This window comes from Equus quagga, chromosome 6, assembly GCF_021613505.1.
Source record: "Equus quagga isolate Etosha38 chromosome 6, UCLA_HA_Equagga_1.0, whole genome shotgun sequence".
NCBI classification, from domain to species: domain Eukaryota; kingdom Metazoa; phylum Chordata; class Mammalia; order Perissodactyla; family Equidae; genus Equus; species Equus quagga.
Genome location: NC_060272.1, coordinates 135895781 through 135914949, shown reverse-complemented (window position 1 = coordinate 135914949; position 19169 = coordinate 135895781). Strand labels below are relative to the sequence as shown.

The window sequence follows — 19169 nt, the reverse complement described above, 5'->3', positions numbered from 1 at the left end:
CAGGCAGGCAGCTGGAGGAGACTACCAAGGGTCATGAGGGAACTTTAGGGGGTGATAGACATTTATTTTGTTGATTGTGGTCATGATTTTACAGGTACACTTTAAATATGCACACTTTAATTTTTCATTGTCTCCACCACTGTGTTTTGATAGGACTACCAATTCAATATTCAGAATAAGGGAGTGGCTTTGGAATCACATGTCTAAATCACATAATGAGTAAGATCCACAACCCTAGCTGGTCTCAGCTACTTAGCAATGTTGTGTGATCTCAGGTCTTTCCTCAGGCAGAAGTGAAGCCATAGCAGGGAGGACCTTGAGGACCAGGCTGTAGGGTTGACAGTAGCTTAGATCAGGGTCAGGAAATTAGGAATCAAAGGCCAAATTGGGCCTGCTGCTTGCTTTTGGACAGCCCACAATGTAAAAATAGTTTTTACATTTTTAAATGATTTTAAAGTTTAGGAGAAGAATAATATCTCATGAGAGATGAAATAATATGAAATTAAAATGTCAATATCCAGGGGGCCAGCCCCATGATGTAGTGGTTAAATTTCAGTGAGCTTTGCTTCAGTGGCCCAGGTTCGTGGGTTTGAATCCTAGGCTTGGCCCTACACCACTTGTCAGCCATGCTGTCGGCGTCCCACATACAAAATAGGTGAAGATTGGCACAGATGTTAGTTCAGGGCAAATCTTCAGCAAAGAAAAAGTCACTATCCATGTGTAAAGTTTTATTGGAACAACCATGCTCATTTGTTGTATATTACTTATGACTGCGTTTGCACCACCGTGACAGAGTTGGGTAGCTGGGCAGAGACTAAGTGTGTACTGCAAAACCTAAAATAGTTTGCATCAAAAGTTTGCCAAGTCGTGGTTTACAGCAGTGCTTCTCAACCAGGGATGATTTGCCCCCAGGGGACATTGGCAATGTCTAGACATGTTTTCCCTAGTCACAATTGGGAGGGGCGCTCCAGACTTCCAATGTGTAGAGGCCAGTGATGCTACTAAACATCTCACAGCACCTGGGAGAGCCTGCCACCACAGAGTTAGCCAGCCCAAGATGTCAGTAGTGCCGAGATCGAGAAACCCTGGTTTAGAGAAATAGAGTTACTGAAACTTTTTCAAGATAGGCACATGTTGTTTATAGGCAAAATCGAATGAATTATAACTAGATGGGGTCTTTTAGTGCTTAGTTATAAATAAATCATCATTTCCAGATGGTAATCTCTTTCCCAAGATTTTCGCCTAACTCAAGATAGTCTTTTCTTTTGATCTGAGTCTCCTGCATGTGCACACGTTGTCAGGATTGCATGATTTCTGATTCTGCATTCAGTTTGTATTTCTGTTGTGCTCAAGTGATCCTGTTGTTCCCTAGCAATCTGTGTCATTTATAATGCTGCTTCACTGTATAGAACGCAGATTTCGAATAAATCGTTGATGACATGTATTTTTCCAGTGATGGGGAATTCTGTCTCTCCTTAGGCCTCACATCCCTGTTTAGACGGCTCTGTCAGAAGGGTCTTCCTTAGGTTGAGCTGCAATGTGCTGTCCACATGAGAGCCCATAAGAGATTAAAGAGTAAAGCCATGTCCACACAGTTTTCTCTCTCCTGAATTCTACATCTTTTAGATCAGTGCTTATAAAAACATGTTTAAATTTATAAAAATAGGACATATTTTTAAAATCAAAATGATACATATCTGTATAAGGCAGAAAAGACAAGTTGCCTTAACCATAACTCATAGTTTAGTTCAAGGGTAAGCACACTTTTTATTCAAGGTTCATAGAGTAAATATTTTTGGCTCTGCAGGCCAACGGTCTCTATTGAAACTACTCAGGTTTGCAATTGTAGCCCAAAAGTAGCCATAGATGATAGGTAAATGGATAGGCATGATTGTGTTCTGATGGCCCTTTGTTTAAAAGACAGGATTTGGCCCATGGGCCATAGTTTCCTAGTTTATTGTATCTTTCATGACCCCCTCTAAACATAAATGGAATTGTTGGCTATATATTATGCTGCACCCTATTTTCTTCCTTGCAGTGATAAATTGTGGACATATATGCCAATGTATATAATTCTGTCTGGTCTATGTACTCCATTTTCATCCTATAAGTTATTTAACAAACATTTTGGTGATACGTATTTAATTTTCTCTAATTTTTCACTATTCAAAGCATTCTTGTGCACATATCTCCTGGAAGTATTTTTGTGTTCTTAATTTTAATTGTTAATTTACAAATAATTTAATAAGAGAGTCTTCATTGTTTTTGAACTATATTAACCCTTGTGTTTATTTTTGGATGTAGTTTAATATTTATAAATCACTTTGGTTATGTTTTTTAATATATTTTGAGGTTATGTCATAGGGATATACAGGTTTAGAATTATTATTTCTTTCTGGTGCTTTTATTTTTAGGTACTTTCTGTATCTCTAATAGTGTTTTTTATCATAAGATCTACTTTAATAATATAGTAACTTTCTTTTGGTTAATGTCTGCTTAATACATTTTTTGCATCATTTTACTTTCAGCCTTTCTATAGTCTTATATTTTCAGTATACTTTCTATTAGCACATTGTATTTTTTAATGCATTCTAACAATCTTTGTCTTTTAATGGGAACGTTTAGTCTATATTTAATGTAACACTTATGTTGGATTTAAATCTGTTCTCTGACTATTTGCTTTTTATTTGTCCTGGCTGTTCAGTGTTTTGTTTTGTTTTGTTTTGTTTCGTTCTTGTTTGCTTTCTTTTTACCTGATTGCTTAGTTTTTATTATTCCCTTAGTAATTATATACTTTTCACTATTCTGTTCTTTGTAGCAATTACCACATACATCATTGATTTATCAAGTCTAATATAAGTTAGTACCTTTAGCTCTTCCTGGACAATGTAAGAACCAGGACAAATTTTCACTTACCTCATCCTGGCACACTTGCTGCTTTTGTCGTATGTTTTAATTCTTTATATGTTGCACCCTCAAGGTTATTATTATTATTATTTTATACTCAAAGTTTCCTCAGATCAGGCTCTCTCAACCTTAGCACTACTAATATTTGGGTTAGATAATTCTTCTCTGTGGTGTGGCTGGCCTTTGTATATTTAGTAGCATCCCTGACGTCTACCCAATAGATGCCACTAGCACCTTCCCCTCGGTTATGACAACCAAAAATGTCTCCAGACATTACCAGATGTGTCCTGGGAGGTGGAGGGAATCATCCTGCCCTCAGATGAGAACCCCTGATTTATATTCACCTAAACATTTATCCTTTTGGTTTCTTCTCATTCCTCCCTGCATCTCAATCTTCTATCAGGATTATTTTCTTTCTGATTGAAGAACACCTTTTAGTAATTCCTTTAGTGCAGGACTACTGATGACCAATTCTTTGTTTGTCTGAAATGTTTATATTTTATGTTCATTCTGAAAAGGTATATTTGCTAGATATGGAATTCCAGGTTGACAAATGTTTTCTTTCAGCATTTTGAAGATTTTGTTCCAATGTCTTCTTGTTTCCATAGTTTCTATAACAGTCATCTGTCAATCTAATAATTATTTCTTCTTTAAAAGTAGCTTTCTTTCTGTCTGCTTTTAAGATGTTCTCTTCTGCTTTGGTTGTCAGCTGTTTTACTCTGTTGTACATAGATATGATTTTCTTTTTTTATCCTGTTTGGGATTCGTAGCACTTCTTGAATCTATGGCCTGATGTTCATCAATTTTGGAAACTCCTTAGCCCTTATCTTGTCAAATTGTACTTTTCTACTTCTCTCTCCTCTTTTTAGAACTACAATTACATGGATGATAGCCTTCTCATTATGTCTTTAATGTCTCTTTCCCTCCCTTGTGTTTTCACCTTTGTGTCACTCCGTGATTCACCCTGTTTATTCTTCTGTCTTCCGATTCACTAGTTATTTCTTCAGCTGTGGTTCATCTGCTATTAAGTCCGTCCATTGTCTTCCTTGTTTCTGTTATTGTGTTTTTTTTCTTTTCAAGGTTTCAGTGGGTTCTTATTGTTTCTGATTCTCTACTGAAATTTTCAATCTTGTCTTTTTTGAACACATGAATCACGTTTATCTTCAAGTCTGTGTCTGAAGACTCCGTTTTCTGGACCCTCTATATGTCTATTTCTATTGTCAGTTATTTCTTTAGGCTTTTAGCCGTGTTGTTATGTCTCATGGCTTTTGATTGAGTGCCAGACATTTACATGAAAAATCATGAAAATACTTTGAAGCCTGGGATGATATAGTCTTTATCCCAAAAGGATTTACTTCTGCTCTGGGCATGAAGGTAAGGACACTGCCAATCACAGACTGAGTGATTTAAAGCTGAGCTTCACTAGACCCAGTTACGAATTACACTGTGGATTCCAGCCAAAGCCTGGTGTGTCACCGGCATCACTTTTCCTGCCACCCAAGCCGCTTGCCAGGCCCTGCTCCTCGAGGTTGGTTTCTCTCTCACCTCATGAAGCTGTTTTAAAGCTACACTAAGCTTTTCAGCCACCTCTTCTGAATCCACAGATGCCTCCAGAAGAAAAACTCTTCCAGACCTCTTCAGGTTTCAGTCCTATCCTAAAGATTAGCCCTGTTATTTTTCCTATCATGTCTAGTTATTCTCAGCAGGTGGATTCATCTGAATTGCCTAGTCTGCCATCAGAAGCAGAAGTTCCCTCAGGTTAATTTTATTTCCTGCTGAAATATATCCTCTTCTCCTAAGAGAATGTTTTGGGTTGTAAAAATTTTGAATTCTTAGATATCAGAAAATATCATTCTGCTTAGTGGAAAGAGAATTATGATTTTTTTTTTTTTTTTGAGGAAGATTAGCACTGAGCTAACTGCCACCAATCCTCCTCTTTTTGCTGAGGAAGACTGGCCCTGAGCTAACATCCATGCCCGTCTTCCTCTACTTTATATGTGGGACGCCTGCCACAGCATGGCTTGCTGAGCGGTACCATGTCTGTACTGGGGATCTGAACTGGCGAACCCCGGGCCACTGAAGCAGAACATGTGAACTTAACTGCTGCACCACTGGGCCAGTCCCAAGAATTATGATTTTAAAATCACTTTCCTCCAATACTTTATAGATACTGTTCCATTAATTTCTTATATCTAGTCTCACTGATGAGAAGTTTAACTTAACTCTCATTCTCATCTCTTTGTAAGAGATCTTTTTTCCCCTCTCTCTATAGAAGTTTTTTTCAGATTTTCATCTCATCATTAATATTCACAAATTTTACTATAATGTATAGGGTTTTTTCTTTTAATTTATTCTTCTTGGGATCTTTTAATCTAATGACTTCTTTCTTTTCCACACAAGCTCTCTTTTGCTTAGTTCTCTCCCATACCTATTCAAGGTTACATTTTCCCTCTTTAAATTCATTCTTATCGTCTCTATCTTTGAAGGACTCCTCACAGTTTCTGTCTCACTGGGAGCAACACTTCTTATTTCCTAGTGCAGCTGTATATTCAGTGTGTATTTGTTGGTAATATATCTTCTATTATTTCTAGAGGTTTGGTCAGAGAAGAGAGAGTGATATCTGCTTAGTTTACCCTCTTGAATTGCAGTGGTTCTTTTTACAACTTCATCCAGCAGAATCATCCTCCTCTAGTTGGGCTGTACTTGGATCCTGTTCTGACTTGCCACCATGTTTCCTAGCTCAGCAAATAGCAGCCTGGAAAGTCTCTTCATATTGTCTTAACCTCAGCATGCAAACTTTGGTTCACTACACATGTACATTGATTAGTCATTTCAGAACCTGTGCTATATAGGCCATTGAAATAAAGCTATATTAGAACAACTTTTTGTTATCTGCTTTAGTTTTAGAAAAACTAACATGCAGAATGTAAGGAAGGAGCAAATCCCTTAGCTGATAAGCAGCTGAAGTCACAAAAGTCAGTTCAGAGAGCCAGCTGCTACGTGAGAAAGGAATAGGAGAAGCAGCAGGGACACATATGAGATGAGCGCCGGCCTGTGAGACAGGCTGAAGTAGACCTGCGAGTGACAGGGGGCGTGGGCTCTGAAAGAGAGTGTGAACGCCACGCTTGCACAGGACACATCCGCGGAAATGTTCTTGCTCTGTCGTCGTATGACAGAGTCTCCATCCTGTGGTGGGCAAGAGTTATGAGTACTCAGGCCCTGCACCCGAGGCTCTGGAGGTAAGCTCCATGAGGGTCCCAGCGCCCTGCTGTCCCAGGCTCCTGTGAGCACCCGCCCAGCAGGCACTGCCTGAGCTCTCTCTCTCTCAGGATCCCAGCCTGGAAACCGTCTCCCTTCATCTTTCTCTTTTTTTTCCACCCAAATTGGCTTACTTATTACTTATCCAGAAATCTGAATAGATATGTATAGAAGTAAATTTACAGAACTACCTTAATTTTAACAAAATCAGAATCTAAATAGTCTCATTGAAATTTTTAAATAATTTTTATGGAATGGGCTTTCAATTCAATTTTACAATTGATGCCTAGGTCTGTTATTTTCAGTGATTTGTAGAATTTCACAATGCATTTAGTATTTACTTTAGTCCGCAACTTTGCAATTGAGTGAATATGTTTCTAGAAGTAAAATTTTATGGCACTGTAACCACAGGAGGATTATTTTAATGAAGTAAATTTTTCCTTCTGTAACTTACTATGTTTATCTGAACATTAAAGATCGTCTGTGAATCTTGGTTAACTTACTTTTTTTCTCTGTCTAAAGGTTTTCATCAACTGTCTTAAGTAGGCTTTTAAAATACTAAATTAGAGTTTAAACTTATACGTGAAGCCATGAGATGTCTATTATCCCTTTTAACTTTACTCAGCAGTAAAAATGAAACACATTTTTAATTAATCCCTTATGTTCTTTCAGGACTTAAAAATAGAGAACAAATGAAGTTTTCAAACCAACTTAGTCTTCTACTGAGCACATAATTCTATTGAAACATACAAAATTATATTGAATCCTAATTCCATAAAATCTGATATACTTGGGAAGTATTCATCCTGGAAAAACAAGTAAACAGAATAATGCACACTTTAAAATCTATTAGTAGAAGCTATTTTCCTCAAATGTTAAACATACTTGCAAAATAAAACACCCCGATGTTAAAACCATTCCACATGCTTTAGTAGAAACTTAAAATTTAAAACTTTTTTACCTGGAAATCTAAACTAAGTAGGCTTTGCTTGGTGTCATTTAAGTCTCCAGCTGAAAATGAAACAAAACCAGAGCTTTTCTCAAAACAAAGAAAGGACGGAAGGGAATGTTGAAAAATGTTAACTGACTTCTTAGTGAAATCTAAAATAACTGCTTCCCTTGGGGATAAATGCCTTTCAGTTCTTTGTGCAGAAAATCAGCCAAGAGAGTAACCAGGGAAAATGGTTACCAAGGGAAATATTTTTTCTAACTCACAGGAAAAGTGGAAAGCAGCGGCAGGGGGAGAAAACGTCTGTCTGTAGGCTGGGAAGGCAGAGCTGGAAGCCTGGACGCGGAGCTTGACTGAGAAATGTGGGTGTTCGTAGACTATTTGCGTGAAAAAAGCTTCTTGTTCATACCAGCCGGCGTGACCCCGCTTGAGCTCTTGGGACTGCAGAGATGCCAGTGCTGCCAAGGTCGAGGACTCTGCATTCCTGGGGCGCCTCTGATTGGGCTATTTAACTCTCTCCACATCTCGCTGCTGCCTACCCTCGCCTCACACACACAGTATTGTTACCAAAAAGCTGTTACTTATTAATGTCACTGGAAATTATGTAACTTCCAGCTTGAAGCAGTAACAGGAAAATGTTCAAGGGAGCTGAGAGGCATCTGATGACAGTCACCCTGGCCAGTCAGGTGTCTGCTTTGCCCTCGGTTTCTTCGTCTGCAAGTAAGCAGGTCAGCGACCGGTCAGAGTTGCAGGCCCGCCCTGCTGCTGCGGGGACCTCGCACGAGTCATTGCTGTTTCTGACTGAAGTTTACTCTTCTGTACAGAGGGGATGATAGTGCCTCCCTTTCAAAGTCTTGTGCAAATAAAATGAATAACATATACAAAGTGCCTGTCAAAGACTAGGTAATTCTATAATATCTATTGTTTAATTTTTATTCTTCTACCTCAGGAGTCCAAATTATTTGACAGAGAGGAGCTACATCTTTGTTTTCCCAAAATGACCTGGATAGATCAAGTCAAGATGACAGACTACGCAAATGGGCCACCAAATTCCTAAAAATAACAACTATACATATTTTTTAAAATGTACAAGTGCACTGAAAAACAGTTAGTACTATTAGAAGACCAGACATTTTGAGAAATTCCTTAAGGACTGAAGGCAGATAGGCTGTCTGTGGGAGAGGACAGCTCCGTGGGTGTTCCAGCCTTAGAAATTACAGATCCTGGGAAGGGTGAAGCTCACTGGGAAACTGCACTCAAGGGTCAGGACAGACGACCCCAGTCCTCGTGACATCTCCAGGCCTTGTTCCTGGTATTAGGCATCTGCCCCTGAAGTGAATCCGTGTTCTCATCCACTTGGCCTTGGGTGATGGGTGGAACGGGGAGCTCCGTGTTCAGAATCCAGACTCGCTACTAGCACTCCTCAGTACAAGCACAGAGTTGACCATCTCCACCCCCGTGTTGAGAGCTTTTGGTGATTGCCTAACCCTGTTACTGCTTACTCGAGAGCAGATAGCCCAGGATCATCAAACATTTGGGAAGATTCTAACATTCGAGATGGGAGTCCCTCCTCACCTCCCCCCCAAAAATATATAGGCACAATCAGGAAAGAGTTTTGGAAACTAAATCAACAATGAAATGCCACCACACACCTATTAGAATTGCAGAAGTCTAAAACATTGACAACACCAAATGCTGGCAAGGCTGTGGAGCCACAGGAAGTCTTGTTCACGGCTGGTGGGAATGCAAAACAGTGCAGCCACTTTGGAAGAGAGTTTGACGGTTTCTTATGAAAATAGACATATGAGTTGAAAACTTATGTCCACACAAAAACCTGCACATGGATGTTTATGGCAGATTTATTAATAATTGCCGAAACTTGGAAGCAACCAAGATATCCTTCAGTAGGAGCATGGATAAATAAACTGTGGTCCATCCAGAAAATGGAATACGATTCAGTGCTAAGAAGAAATGAGCTGTCAAGCCATGAAAAGACATGGAGGAACCGGGAATGTCCATCATTAAGTGAAAGAAGCTAATCTGAAAAGGCTGCATGCTGTGTGATTCCAACTGTGTGACATTCTGGGAAAGTCAAAACTGGGGACAGTACAAGATCAGTGGTTGCCTGGAGTTAGGGAGGAGAGGGCTGACTAAGTGGAGCACAGGGGATTTTTGGGGCAGTGAAACTACTATATATTATAGTGCTGGACACATGTCATTGTACAGTTTTCTAAACACATAGAATGTCCAACACCCGGAGTGAGCCCTAATGTAACAATGAATTTGGGTGATGATGTGTCAGTGTAGGTTTATCAGTTGTAGCAAATGTACCCTCTGGGGGGGATGTTGATAATTGGGGGGGGGGGGGGGGCTGGAGATTATGGGAAACCTCTGTATGTTCCTTTCTATTATGCTCTGAAACTGAAACTGCTCTAAAAAAATAGTCTTTAAAAAAATGTGGCCTGATTTGAAATACATACATTATTTTGGAAGGAAAAAAAATGCTAGTGTCATGCAGTGTTGGACATATTGTTTAGGGCAAACAGAAACTTAGATTCTTTGAGGACCACTTAACAGGAGCTATACTCTGTCCCAGCATTTCACTTCTAGGAATCCACTATAGAAACACTTCTTTCTCTGTGTGCCTCTAGGAAGGTACTTGGAAGCATTATAATCATGAAAAAAAAAAGAAGGAAACAACCATGGTATGCTGATGGGGAACAATGGGCTGCCGTAGAGCCAGGTAGAGAGACTAAAGAAGCTGTTCTATGGGTTGCAGAGTTGTCCACAGTATACCAGAGGAAACTGCAATTTCAACACAGTACCTGTGCTGTTAGCTCACCTTCTCTTAATTTAGCATCTTCCTAGAGAATAAATAATAGTCGTTATCTCTGGGTGATGGAATTATAGGGGGAATTTACTGTAATTCTGCATTTTTATAATGTTTTGAGGTTTTTATAACCAGATCAGCAAAAGAATAACTTTTTAAGAGAGAGTTTAAACAATCAGAAAAAGGAGTAACTTCAGGTAGCAGTAGTGACCAAGCCAGATTGACAAGGCTGCAGACAGCCAAGCTGTGCAGTCTCTGAGGTCCCTGCTCGAAAACTCGTGGCTTATGGATGTGAGTCTTTCTGCAGAAACTATTTTAACCACAGGAGTACATGGAAAATGCTGATACTAGAGTTTCCTGCCCTTTATTATTGCAGCCATAACTGTGTCCTGAAACTTGGCACTGACAGCGATCCGCAGAGTTTGGTGTTGGTCACCAAACAGGATGTGAGCAGGTCCCTCAGCACCCAGACCACAGGGGCGGCCAGCGCAGTCCATCTCCAGAATTTGTGTTGCAGTAAAGGCACCTTTTCAGTCTGCTCACCTCTGGAGTATACAGTTCCAGTGAGCCTGTTTTTCTTTTAAGGCTGTAGTTGCTTTCCCTGTGGCAGCTTTGTAGATAACACCCAGAGGAAGCTAAATTGTAGGAATTTTAAGTAGGGCCCCTCTCAGAAATGAGAGTCTTATCTTGCTTCGTTCAGGTCTGCTCCATATCCCTTCCTCTGCCTTAGTCACATGCCATTTAGCTAATTCACACAAGTATGGCCGTTGCTTCATTTGCTTTTATCGAAGTTACCCTCTCCAAGGAATATTCACATTGAAGTGGAGCACTAATGTGGAACTCTGCCATGATAGAGTCACCCCCACCCCCGTGGGTGGACGTGATGGAGTCACCTCCTCCCCCGTGCATGGACATTTCCCCTCAACAGAATGTGCTTTTTGAGTTGTGGTGCATGTTCCAGATTGCTTTCCAAAAAGATTCTAGTAATGTGTATTCCCTCCAGAAGTATATAAAATGCTTGTTTCCTGCTACTTTATTTTTAAGTGATTTTCATATTTTTGAATAAGTCGTACATACAAAGGGCAAAAATTTTCAAAGTACAGAGTTAAAAATTTCAGTTTTCTATATTCAGTACTGTCAGGTTGGGTGATTCTACCAACCTTCCCATCAAAGACAAATAAAAAAGCTGGATCACTGTAAACACATCTTAAAATCATCAGTGAGGTAAAAAAGACCGTGAGGGGCCAGCCCGGTGGCATAGCGGTTAAGTTCATGGGCCTCATTTTGGTGGCCCAGGGTTTGCTGGTTTGGCCAGGCATGGACCTACACCTGCCCTCATCAAGCCGTGCTGTGGCAGCATCCCTCACACAAAGTAGAGGAAGATTGGCACAGATGTTAGCTTAGGGGAACAGAAAAAAAAAAAAGACTGTGAGGAATCCCTGGGCCCATATCTGAGAGGACCCAAGAGCAGCTTTTTGCCCTGGGGGTGTTTGCCAGAAATATTAAAGAGCAAAAATATCAATGAAATGAGAACGTTATACAACAGACAAGATCCACAATGCCAAAAGCAGGGGGGTTTGAAACAAAACTAGTAAAATTGGTAGCAAAACTAATGCAGGAGAAAAGGAAAAAAGCACAGATTACCAGTATGAGGACCAGAAAAATTGCTTTCACTACAGATTCTGAAGACGTTTAAAAAAGAAGAGGACTTATGAACAACTTTATGGCAGCAAATTTAGATGATATGGGCAATTCTTAGAAAAATACAATTTAATATAACAGAAGAAGAAATAGAAAATCTAAATTATCTGTAACTACTAAGGAAATTGAATTTGTAATTTCAAACCTTCCCACAAAGAATACCAAAGGTGTATATTATTCAAAAAATTGTACCAAATAATTTTTTAAGGCCAGTGTAACCATACTACAACCTGACAAGGACATTCCAAGAAAGGAAAATTGTAGATCAATCTGACTAATGAGCATAGATTCAAATAAAACTAAAATCTGTACAACCAGAGGGACATACAACTACAATATACAACTATGTACTGGGGGGTTTTGGGGAGAAGAAGGAAAAAAAAAGAAGAAGATTGACAACAGGTGTTAGCTCAGGTGCCCATCTTTAAAAAATAAAACTAAAATCTTAGCATACCAAATCCAGCAGTATGTAAAGAGGATGATAAATCATGACTACATTGGGTTTACTCAAGAAATATCTGGTTGGTGTAGGATAAAATCCAAACGTTATATAGTCATCTTAGTGTTTAAAGAAGAAAAGAAGAGAACTCTTACTGTGCTAGATATGGAAGGGAACTCCGTAGTCTGACAGAGTGTCTGTGAAAACCACATGCTTCCACTTCTGGCTATTTGCAAGAGAAGTGGACACTTACATCCACATGAAAACTTGCACACAAATTTCAAATTTCGTACCTGCACTATTCATAACTGCCAAAATGTGGAAACCACTGAGATATTCATCAGCTGATGAATGAATAAATAAAATGTGGAAAATCGTTCAGCAATAAAAAAGAACAAAGACTGATACATGCAACAATGTGGATGAAGCTCAAAAACATTATGCTCAGTGCAAGAAGCCACGTATTGCATGATTCCATTTGTATGAAATGTCCAGAACCAGCAAATCCACAGAGGCGGAAAGTAGACAGGGGGTTGCTAGGGTGAGGAGGGTGGGAGTTGGAGTGGCAGTATGGAGAGTGGCTGCTGATGGGGTCAGAATTTCTTTCTGGAGTGATCGAAATGTTCCAAAAGTAGGTAGTGGTGATGGCTCCCAACTATGAATATACTTAAATCCACTGAATTGTATACTTTAAAAGGGGGAATTTTATGGTATGAAAATTACGTCTCTGGAAAGCTGTTATTAAAAGAATGCTCAATGGTGAAATACTGGAATACACAAGCAGTCCCCATGAAGGTCCTGGACAGTGCAGTAAAGTAAGAAAAAAAAGGTATAAGAAGAAAATTTGGTGAAGGAAGGAAAAAGCTCTTATTCATCCCAGGTAATAAGGTTGTATATGTGTGAAATCCAAAATAACTTTCAGATAAATTATTAAAATCATTTGAAGAGCTTTCCAGATACATAATATATAAAAATCAATTATATCTTCACACAGTTAGAGAATGAAATTAAGGAAAAGATTTACTTTAAATATCAAGTCTATTAAAGAATATATCAAGTACTTAAGAATAAATCTAACCAAAAAGGAGAGAGCTATCTTCAGAGAAAATGTTGAGAGAAATTAAAGAAGACAGCATGAGGAGGGGAGGTACGTCAGGGAATGGAACGTTTAGGATTGCAAAGACCATTTCTACTCGAACTGACCTGAGTGGATGCCATTTCATTCAAAATCATAACAGTTTGCCTCTTTTTTCTTTTTGGTGGAACTTGACAAATTCTAAAATGTATGTGGAAATACAAAGGTCAAAAAATAACCAAGCCGTTCTTGAGGAAGAACAAGGCTAGAGGACTTTCTGCCCTAAATATCAGCTCTCATGAGAAGCTGCAATAATGAGGACAGCCTGGTAATGACGCAGGATGAACAACAGACCAGTGGAGCAGAAAGTAGCACAAAGGGCTCGCTCACCTTTGGCTACTTGATTTTTGAGAGAAGCAGCCCTGCCAGGTGTGGGGACGCCTCTGCTCACCAGAGCGGTTTGGAGGGACTGAGGAATGAAGACAGAAGAGACTGCAGGTGTGAAAACAGGCTGTGGATTTGTTCTGTTGTGCTTCAGACGCTAGAACCAGAATCAACGGACAGAGGACACAAGCCAGTTGATTTGGGCTGAATTTTTTATAAAACCAACTTTCGGGGCCAGCCCAGTGGTGCAGCAGTTAAGTTTGCACGTTCCGCTTCTCATTGGCCCGGGGGTTCGGTGGTTCAGATCTCAGGTGTGGACATGGTGCCACTTGGCAAAAGCCATGCTGTGGTAGGTGTCCCACATATAAAGTAGAGGAAGATGGGCATGGCTGTTAGCTCAGGGCCAGGCTTCCTCAGCAAAAAGAGGAGGATTGGCAGAATTAGCTCAGGGATAATCTTCCTCAAAAAAAAAAACCCAACTTTCTCATAAGCAGAACTGTCCAGCTGAGCCTCCTAGTGGGGTGCCGAGTCCACACAAAGGAAGGGTTCTACTGGGAATGCTTTAGAAGGGGCTTCTCAGACATTGGACTTGGCGATAGCATTTTAGAGCAGAGGCTCCGTGTTTCTTTGGCTCTGCTTCCTTAAGATGGTGGTGTCAGGCCACAGGGCTTGGAGCTTCCTCCTCCTCCGGGGGCTGCCCTCACCCCCTGAGTGGAGTTTGATCAGGGCTGGGCTTGGTGAAATGTCCCACGTGGGTGCTTGGGCGGCTTCCAGCGCAGGTTCTCTCTGGCCTGCCCTTGGAGTCCCAGCGTGTGGAACAGGCTGAGTCCCAGTGCTGAGCTCGTGAGGCAGAGACACATGCACCGGTGGCCTTCGTCTGGGTGTGGGGACAGACTCCAGTGAACAAGCCGTGGGACTGGAGGATGCTGGTGCTGGTCTTGATGGGAACAGGGAATTTAGTGACGTGTCCAATTCCTCGTATTGAGCACTGAACGCAGTGGAAGAGATGGCATCTGATAAAACAGTTGTTCCTGGGCCTGCCCTCCTTCCTCCTGGCTGCGTTTGGCTTCCTGTACGTCTGGGAGGCTGCAGAGGATGTAGGGACTGAGGCAGGTGTACACATGCAGGTTTACATGCTGTATTCCAGATGTGCAAACAGTTAAATACATTAGGCTGGGCTCTGTTCTCTCACTCTGACAAGAATCCTTTAGAATGACATGGAAAGCTGGGATCAGACTTAGAATCCTGAATCCTGAGAATTCGCCTCCACGGGAATGTGACAGCGCCAGGAGTGGGATTGTGGCCCAGCACACTTCCCTCCCGCCCTGTGCTGTGTGCCACCCCAAGCTGTGGCTGCTTATGTGGACACCAGGTTTCTCCTCAACCCCATACAAGCAGACCCTTTGGGTCTAGGGTTGCTCACACGCGCAGTGTGTCCTCAGGGTGACAGAGCCAGAGAAGAGGCCTGCCTGAGCCCTGGAAAGAAAGCCACTTGGGCAGGGACCTCTGGGGTGTCAGCGCACAGAGCATGATCTCAAGGAGGAGGCATGGGCTGTGAGAGCTCGTGGCTGCCTTGCTTAGTGGGAACAGTCTGGCCAGAGAAGGGCCACTGTGGAGCCCAGTTCAGAGCCCCAGAGACAGTCTCTCACCCAGTTCTAAATGTGGGACTAGGACTGGAAGCCAAGAAGTATCATGAGTGGAAACCATCCTTTTCAGGGAAGAAAATATTCTGGGTGGAGAAATAATAGGAATGTGGTAAGGACGTAAGTGTGGTAGTCTCATCGTGATGCAGCACAGTTCTCAAGGATGATGCCCTCTGGGATTCATATGTTTCAAATGTACTTTCCTCTTGAGATAAAGGAAGTGCCACCATAAGTGTAACACAAATCAAGGAAACTATTCTGAAGTCACCTGGTTTGGGGTGAACAGAAGGTGCAGCAAGTAAGCGTGTGGGAGGCAAGTGGGCGCTCACACATGACTGCGGAGAGCCTCCCTGTGAACTTGCTGCGGGCCACTGCAGACCCCTCAGTCCTCCAGGCCAGTCCAGGCTGTCAATTTACACCTCCCAGGCGTCCATCCTCTGGGACTCAGTTGTCTCAAGAGTGTGACCTTCGACCCAGGCGTTAAAGAACAGCAGTGACTGCGTCTTGTGGTGTCACGGCGGAGCCTGCCTAACAGCATCCTTGAATCATGGCAGTTTGCATAATCCTAATTTGTTCTTCTTCACCTGCTAATGTACTCAAGCTTCTGTCAGCCAGAAGGAATCTTCCTATGTGCTGTCTGCCTGTCCTCAAACTGCCATCACTCCTCTTCCCATGGTCTACCCCACTTCTTGAAAAAGTCATCTGCAGGACAGGCCTCCGAGCATTCACCACCATTGTCCCTGTTCTATTGCGATTCTGCCACAGCGTTTATGGCTGTTGTAACAATGCCTTCTCAGACGGCCCAGTGGCCCCCTCAGCCGTCTAATCAGCCTTCTTTCTCATCATTTTCTTTCTTTCATTCTTTCTTTGGTGAGGAAGAGTGGCCCTGAGCCAACGTCTGGTGCCAATCCTCCTCGTTTTGCTGAGGAAGATTGTTGCTGAGCTAACTTCTCTGCCCATCTTCCTGCATTTTGTATATGGGACACCACCACAGCATGGCCTGATGAGCTGTGTGTGGGTCTGCACCTGAGATCTGAACCCACGAACCCCAGGCCACTAAAGTCGAGCACGTGAACTTAACCACTATGCCACTGAACTGGCCCCCTCATCATTTTCTATTGAGTGCCCTCTTCTTGGAAGTCAATCTGCTCTTCTTCTGTCTTTCTCACTTCCTTTCTCATCATCTTCTCCTGCCCCACTTTGTCCACGTCATAAAGTCGATGTTCCCTGTCCTGCAAAGCCTCTTCTCCACCTGTCCTTGCTCGTGATCTTGTTCATGCATTAAGAAAACATCAGTGAGCACTAATCACGTTGCTTTAACATGTGCCAACAAGCTACAGATCTATTCTAAGTTCGAAACTGTTCCTGAGCTTTATGCTCAAATTGCCGACTTCCATTTGGTCAGCTTGGCTTGGCTCTCTCCCAGGTACTGCATCAGCATGTCCAGAAGAACAAGATGTTCTGTCTACCCCCAAAACTTCTTGTTCCTCCTGGATTCCTTATTGTGGATAATTCATGGAAATGCAAGATTTACCTAACCACTGGTTTTACTGGTTGGAACGGTTTTAAAATATAGTTTCACCTCTGCTTTTTATAGTTGTTTATTTAAGTTTGGGCCTGGATGGTAATGTGGGTTTATATTATATCCCTACAGCCAGGATGCTGCCTTGCTTCTCTAACCCCAACTGTCTTAACACTTGTAATATTCTGACAAGAAAGAGTTCAAGAGAGTTTAGGTTACAAGAGAAATTTTGTACAAAGAAAACCACATTTGTAGTTACAGTTTAATTTCCATTCTTAAAAACTACAGTAAGTCATTTTTTGCCATGAGAATGTGCATTCAAAGCTAAAAATGTAATGCATGTTATTCAGCACTTAAATAGTCTTGTAGAGCTTTAAGATAACCTAGGAATAGACATTTTCAGTGTGTCCATCAGCAGAAACAGGTCCTCTCCTCTTCCCGCACACCTGTACGTGATGGGGATGGGAGAAAGACAATGGAACCAGCAGCAGTGGGTTCCGCAGGCACCGCACACATGGTCTGCTGGGCAGGGTCCTTGTGTCTCAGTCACTCCTGCACCCGTGACAACATGGTTCCCCTCCAGTTTACAGAAGAGGAAAGCTGAAGCCTCTCAGGGCTGACTGAGGAACCAGGTTCAGAGTTAGATGGTTTGCCTCCCTTGCTGAGCAGTAGGAGAACTGAGAGTGACCCCAGGTTGGTCTGGCTTCTAGAGTCCCTGGTCAGCTCACCCACCATGCCCCTTCCCCCAGCACACATGGGAGGACACAGAGAACTACTTTCCACAGCCACAGCAATAGAGACCAGCACTCCTCGCCACTGTGGCTCCGTGCACCCGTGAAGCCGTGGAGGCAGATGCCCTGAGATGAAAACCAGGTTGCCTGAGTGCTTGGAGCGTGGGTGCAGCCACAGTCACTGCAGAGGGGTCGGGCCCCTTGCCTCCTGGCGAGTACTGAGGAGTCCCACCCTCCTTTGGGACAGGACTCTTATCTGCAAAGGAGGACCACTCCTGACTCCTCGGGTGTTTCTCTCTGGCGTCTTGGATGTGCCAGCCATAACCTCCAGAACTGGTCTTTTCCTATAACTTTCCTTCTGCAAACCCTGTGACCCATGCTTAGTGCGAGAAGATTACACATATGGTGGTTTAAACATTTGCTGGGAATGGGGATTCTTTTCCACTGATACACTGTCTGAGGGAGATGGCCATAAACCAGAGCAACCACAATATTTACAAAGGTATTTAGTGGAAAAGAAGACTTTGGCAGCCAGTGTGACCCATCACTCATGGGGGATAAAGTGACGCTGGCTGGAGCCTTAATAAATCAAAACGTAGTGTGTTTGTTCACGAACTCATTTTTTCCCCATTACTGGTGGGTGATATCATCTTTTTCATTTCCATTAGACTCTTTTAGTGTCCAGGAGTAGGAAAAGTTAATGTTAACTTCATTTATTATGCTGTATTTCCATTTTTAAAGAGAAATTTAATTTTAATTCAGCCAGATGTATGAATGCGGTTTTTAAACTGTTCTCAAGGATTTATGGAATTTTTATAAGAGTAGTGTTCTGGAAATTACTGACTTTCTTGTATATATGTAAGGATATTGTTTTTGAATTAAGTTCTCATTTTGCCCAAATGAAACTCTGATCTTAAAAAGAACAAAACTAAAACTCCCCCCAAAATTATAGCAGAATAGAAAATTTAGAAATTGCTAAAAAATGTAAAGAAGCCAAAATCATCCATAGTCATACCAATGTTGACATAAATAATGCATACATAATAGTATTTTAAAATATAATGCTCATCTTTGCACTATGTTTTTCTGCCAGAGCGAAGAGTTTGGGTGTTACCACTTACAGGCACAAATGTGTCTAACCTCTGTCTTGCCACAGTGGGGCAAATTAACAACATTAAAAGCAAAGAAGTATTACTCTTTTAAAAACCCGAGCCTCCCCTTTCTGCTATCCTGCTCTTTTCCTCAGCCCCTGACTGGGGTGTCATCTTTTCGGAGCAGCTTTCTCTAGCTCCACGGTCCTCCCCAGCACACTAGCCGTACCCTTTGCCAGCACTGATTTCACTCCACTTTATATTACAAATAGTGGTTTCCTCTGTTTTCCCCAAATAGTTTGTAAGTTCCTTGAGAACTTACACGTATATGTACCAGTGATTAAGTCATTCCACAAGTTTTTATTGAGTGGGTCTTGAGCTCATTGCTGAAACCTATAACAAATAAAGAAAGTTGACATAGTTCGTTCTTGCAGTCCATTAGCGTCAGTTCTCTCCGCTAAGAGAGCAGGCAGATAGATGGCTGCCTCAATGTTAGACAGTGTGCTGGTGTCTGTGGCTGGGGATGTGGGGTCGTGGACACATGCAGGCAGGAGGTACCTATCTGAAGTGGTTAGAGCGGGCTCTAGACATTCAGCACAGGATCCTCCCCTCCTTCCAACACTCAGTTCTCTTGGTTTT

The 19169-nt window shown here is 41.8% G+C and overlaps 2 protein-coding genes across 7 annotated transcripts in view; one reads left to right on the top strand and one right to left on the bottom strand.

The window, feature by feature from the left end:
* Nucleotides 1-7827, bottom strand: part of LOC124241286 (extracellular matrix protein 2-like) — a 39824-nt gene extending 31997 nt beyond the window's left edge. Inside the window, exons 1-2 of one of the 6 annotated variants that reach the window (XR_006889164.1) lie at nucleotides 7524-7827; nucleotides 7127-7176 (exon numbers count right to left, since the gene is read on the bottom strand). Coding sequence is in view for 2 of the 6 variants with exons in the window: in XM_046664951.1 (XP_046520907.1) it covers nucleotides 7127-7176; nucleotides 7524-7638 (165 nt within the window). In the remaining 4 variants the exon portion in view is untranslated. Of the gene's footprint in view, nucleotides 1-7126; nucleotides 7177-7380 lie in introns of all 6 variants that reach the window. The other 5 variants (XM_046664951.1, XM_046664950.1, XM_046664953.1 and 2 more) reach the window with 5 other exon arrangements.
* The window catches only part of LOC124241290 (centromere protein P-like), a 222462-nt gene that overhangs the window by 175549 nt on the left and 27744 nt on the right, over nucleotides 1-19169 (top strand). The gene's annotated exons all lie outside the window — the stretch shown is intronic.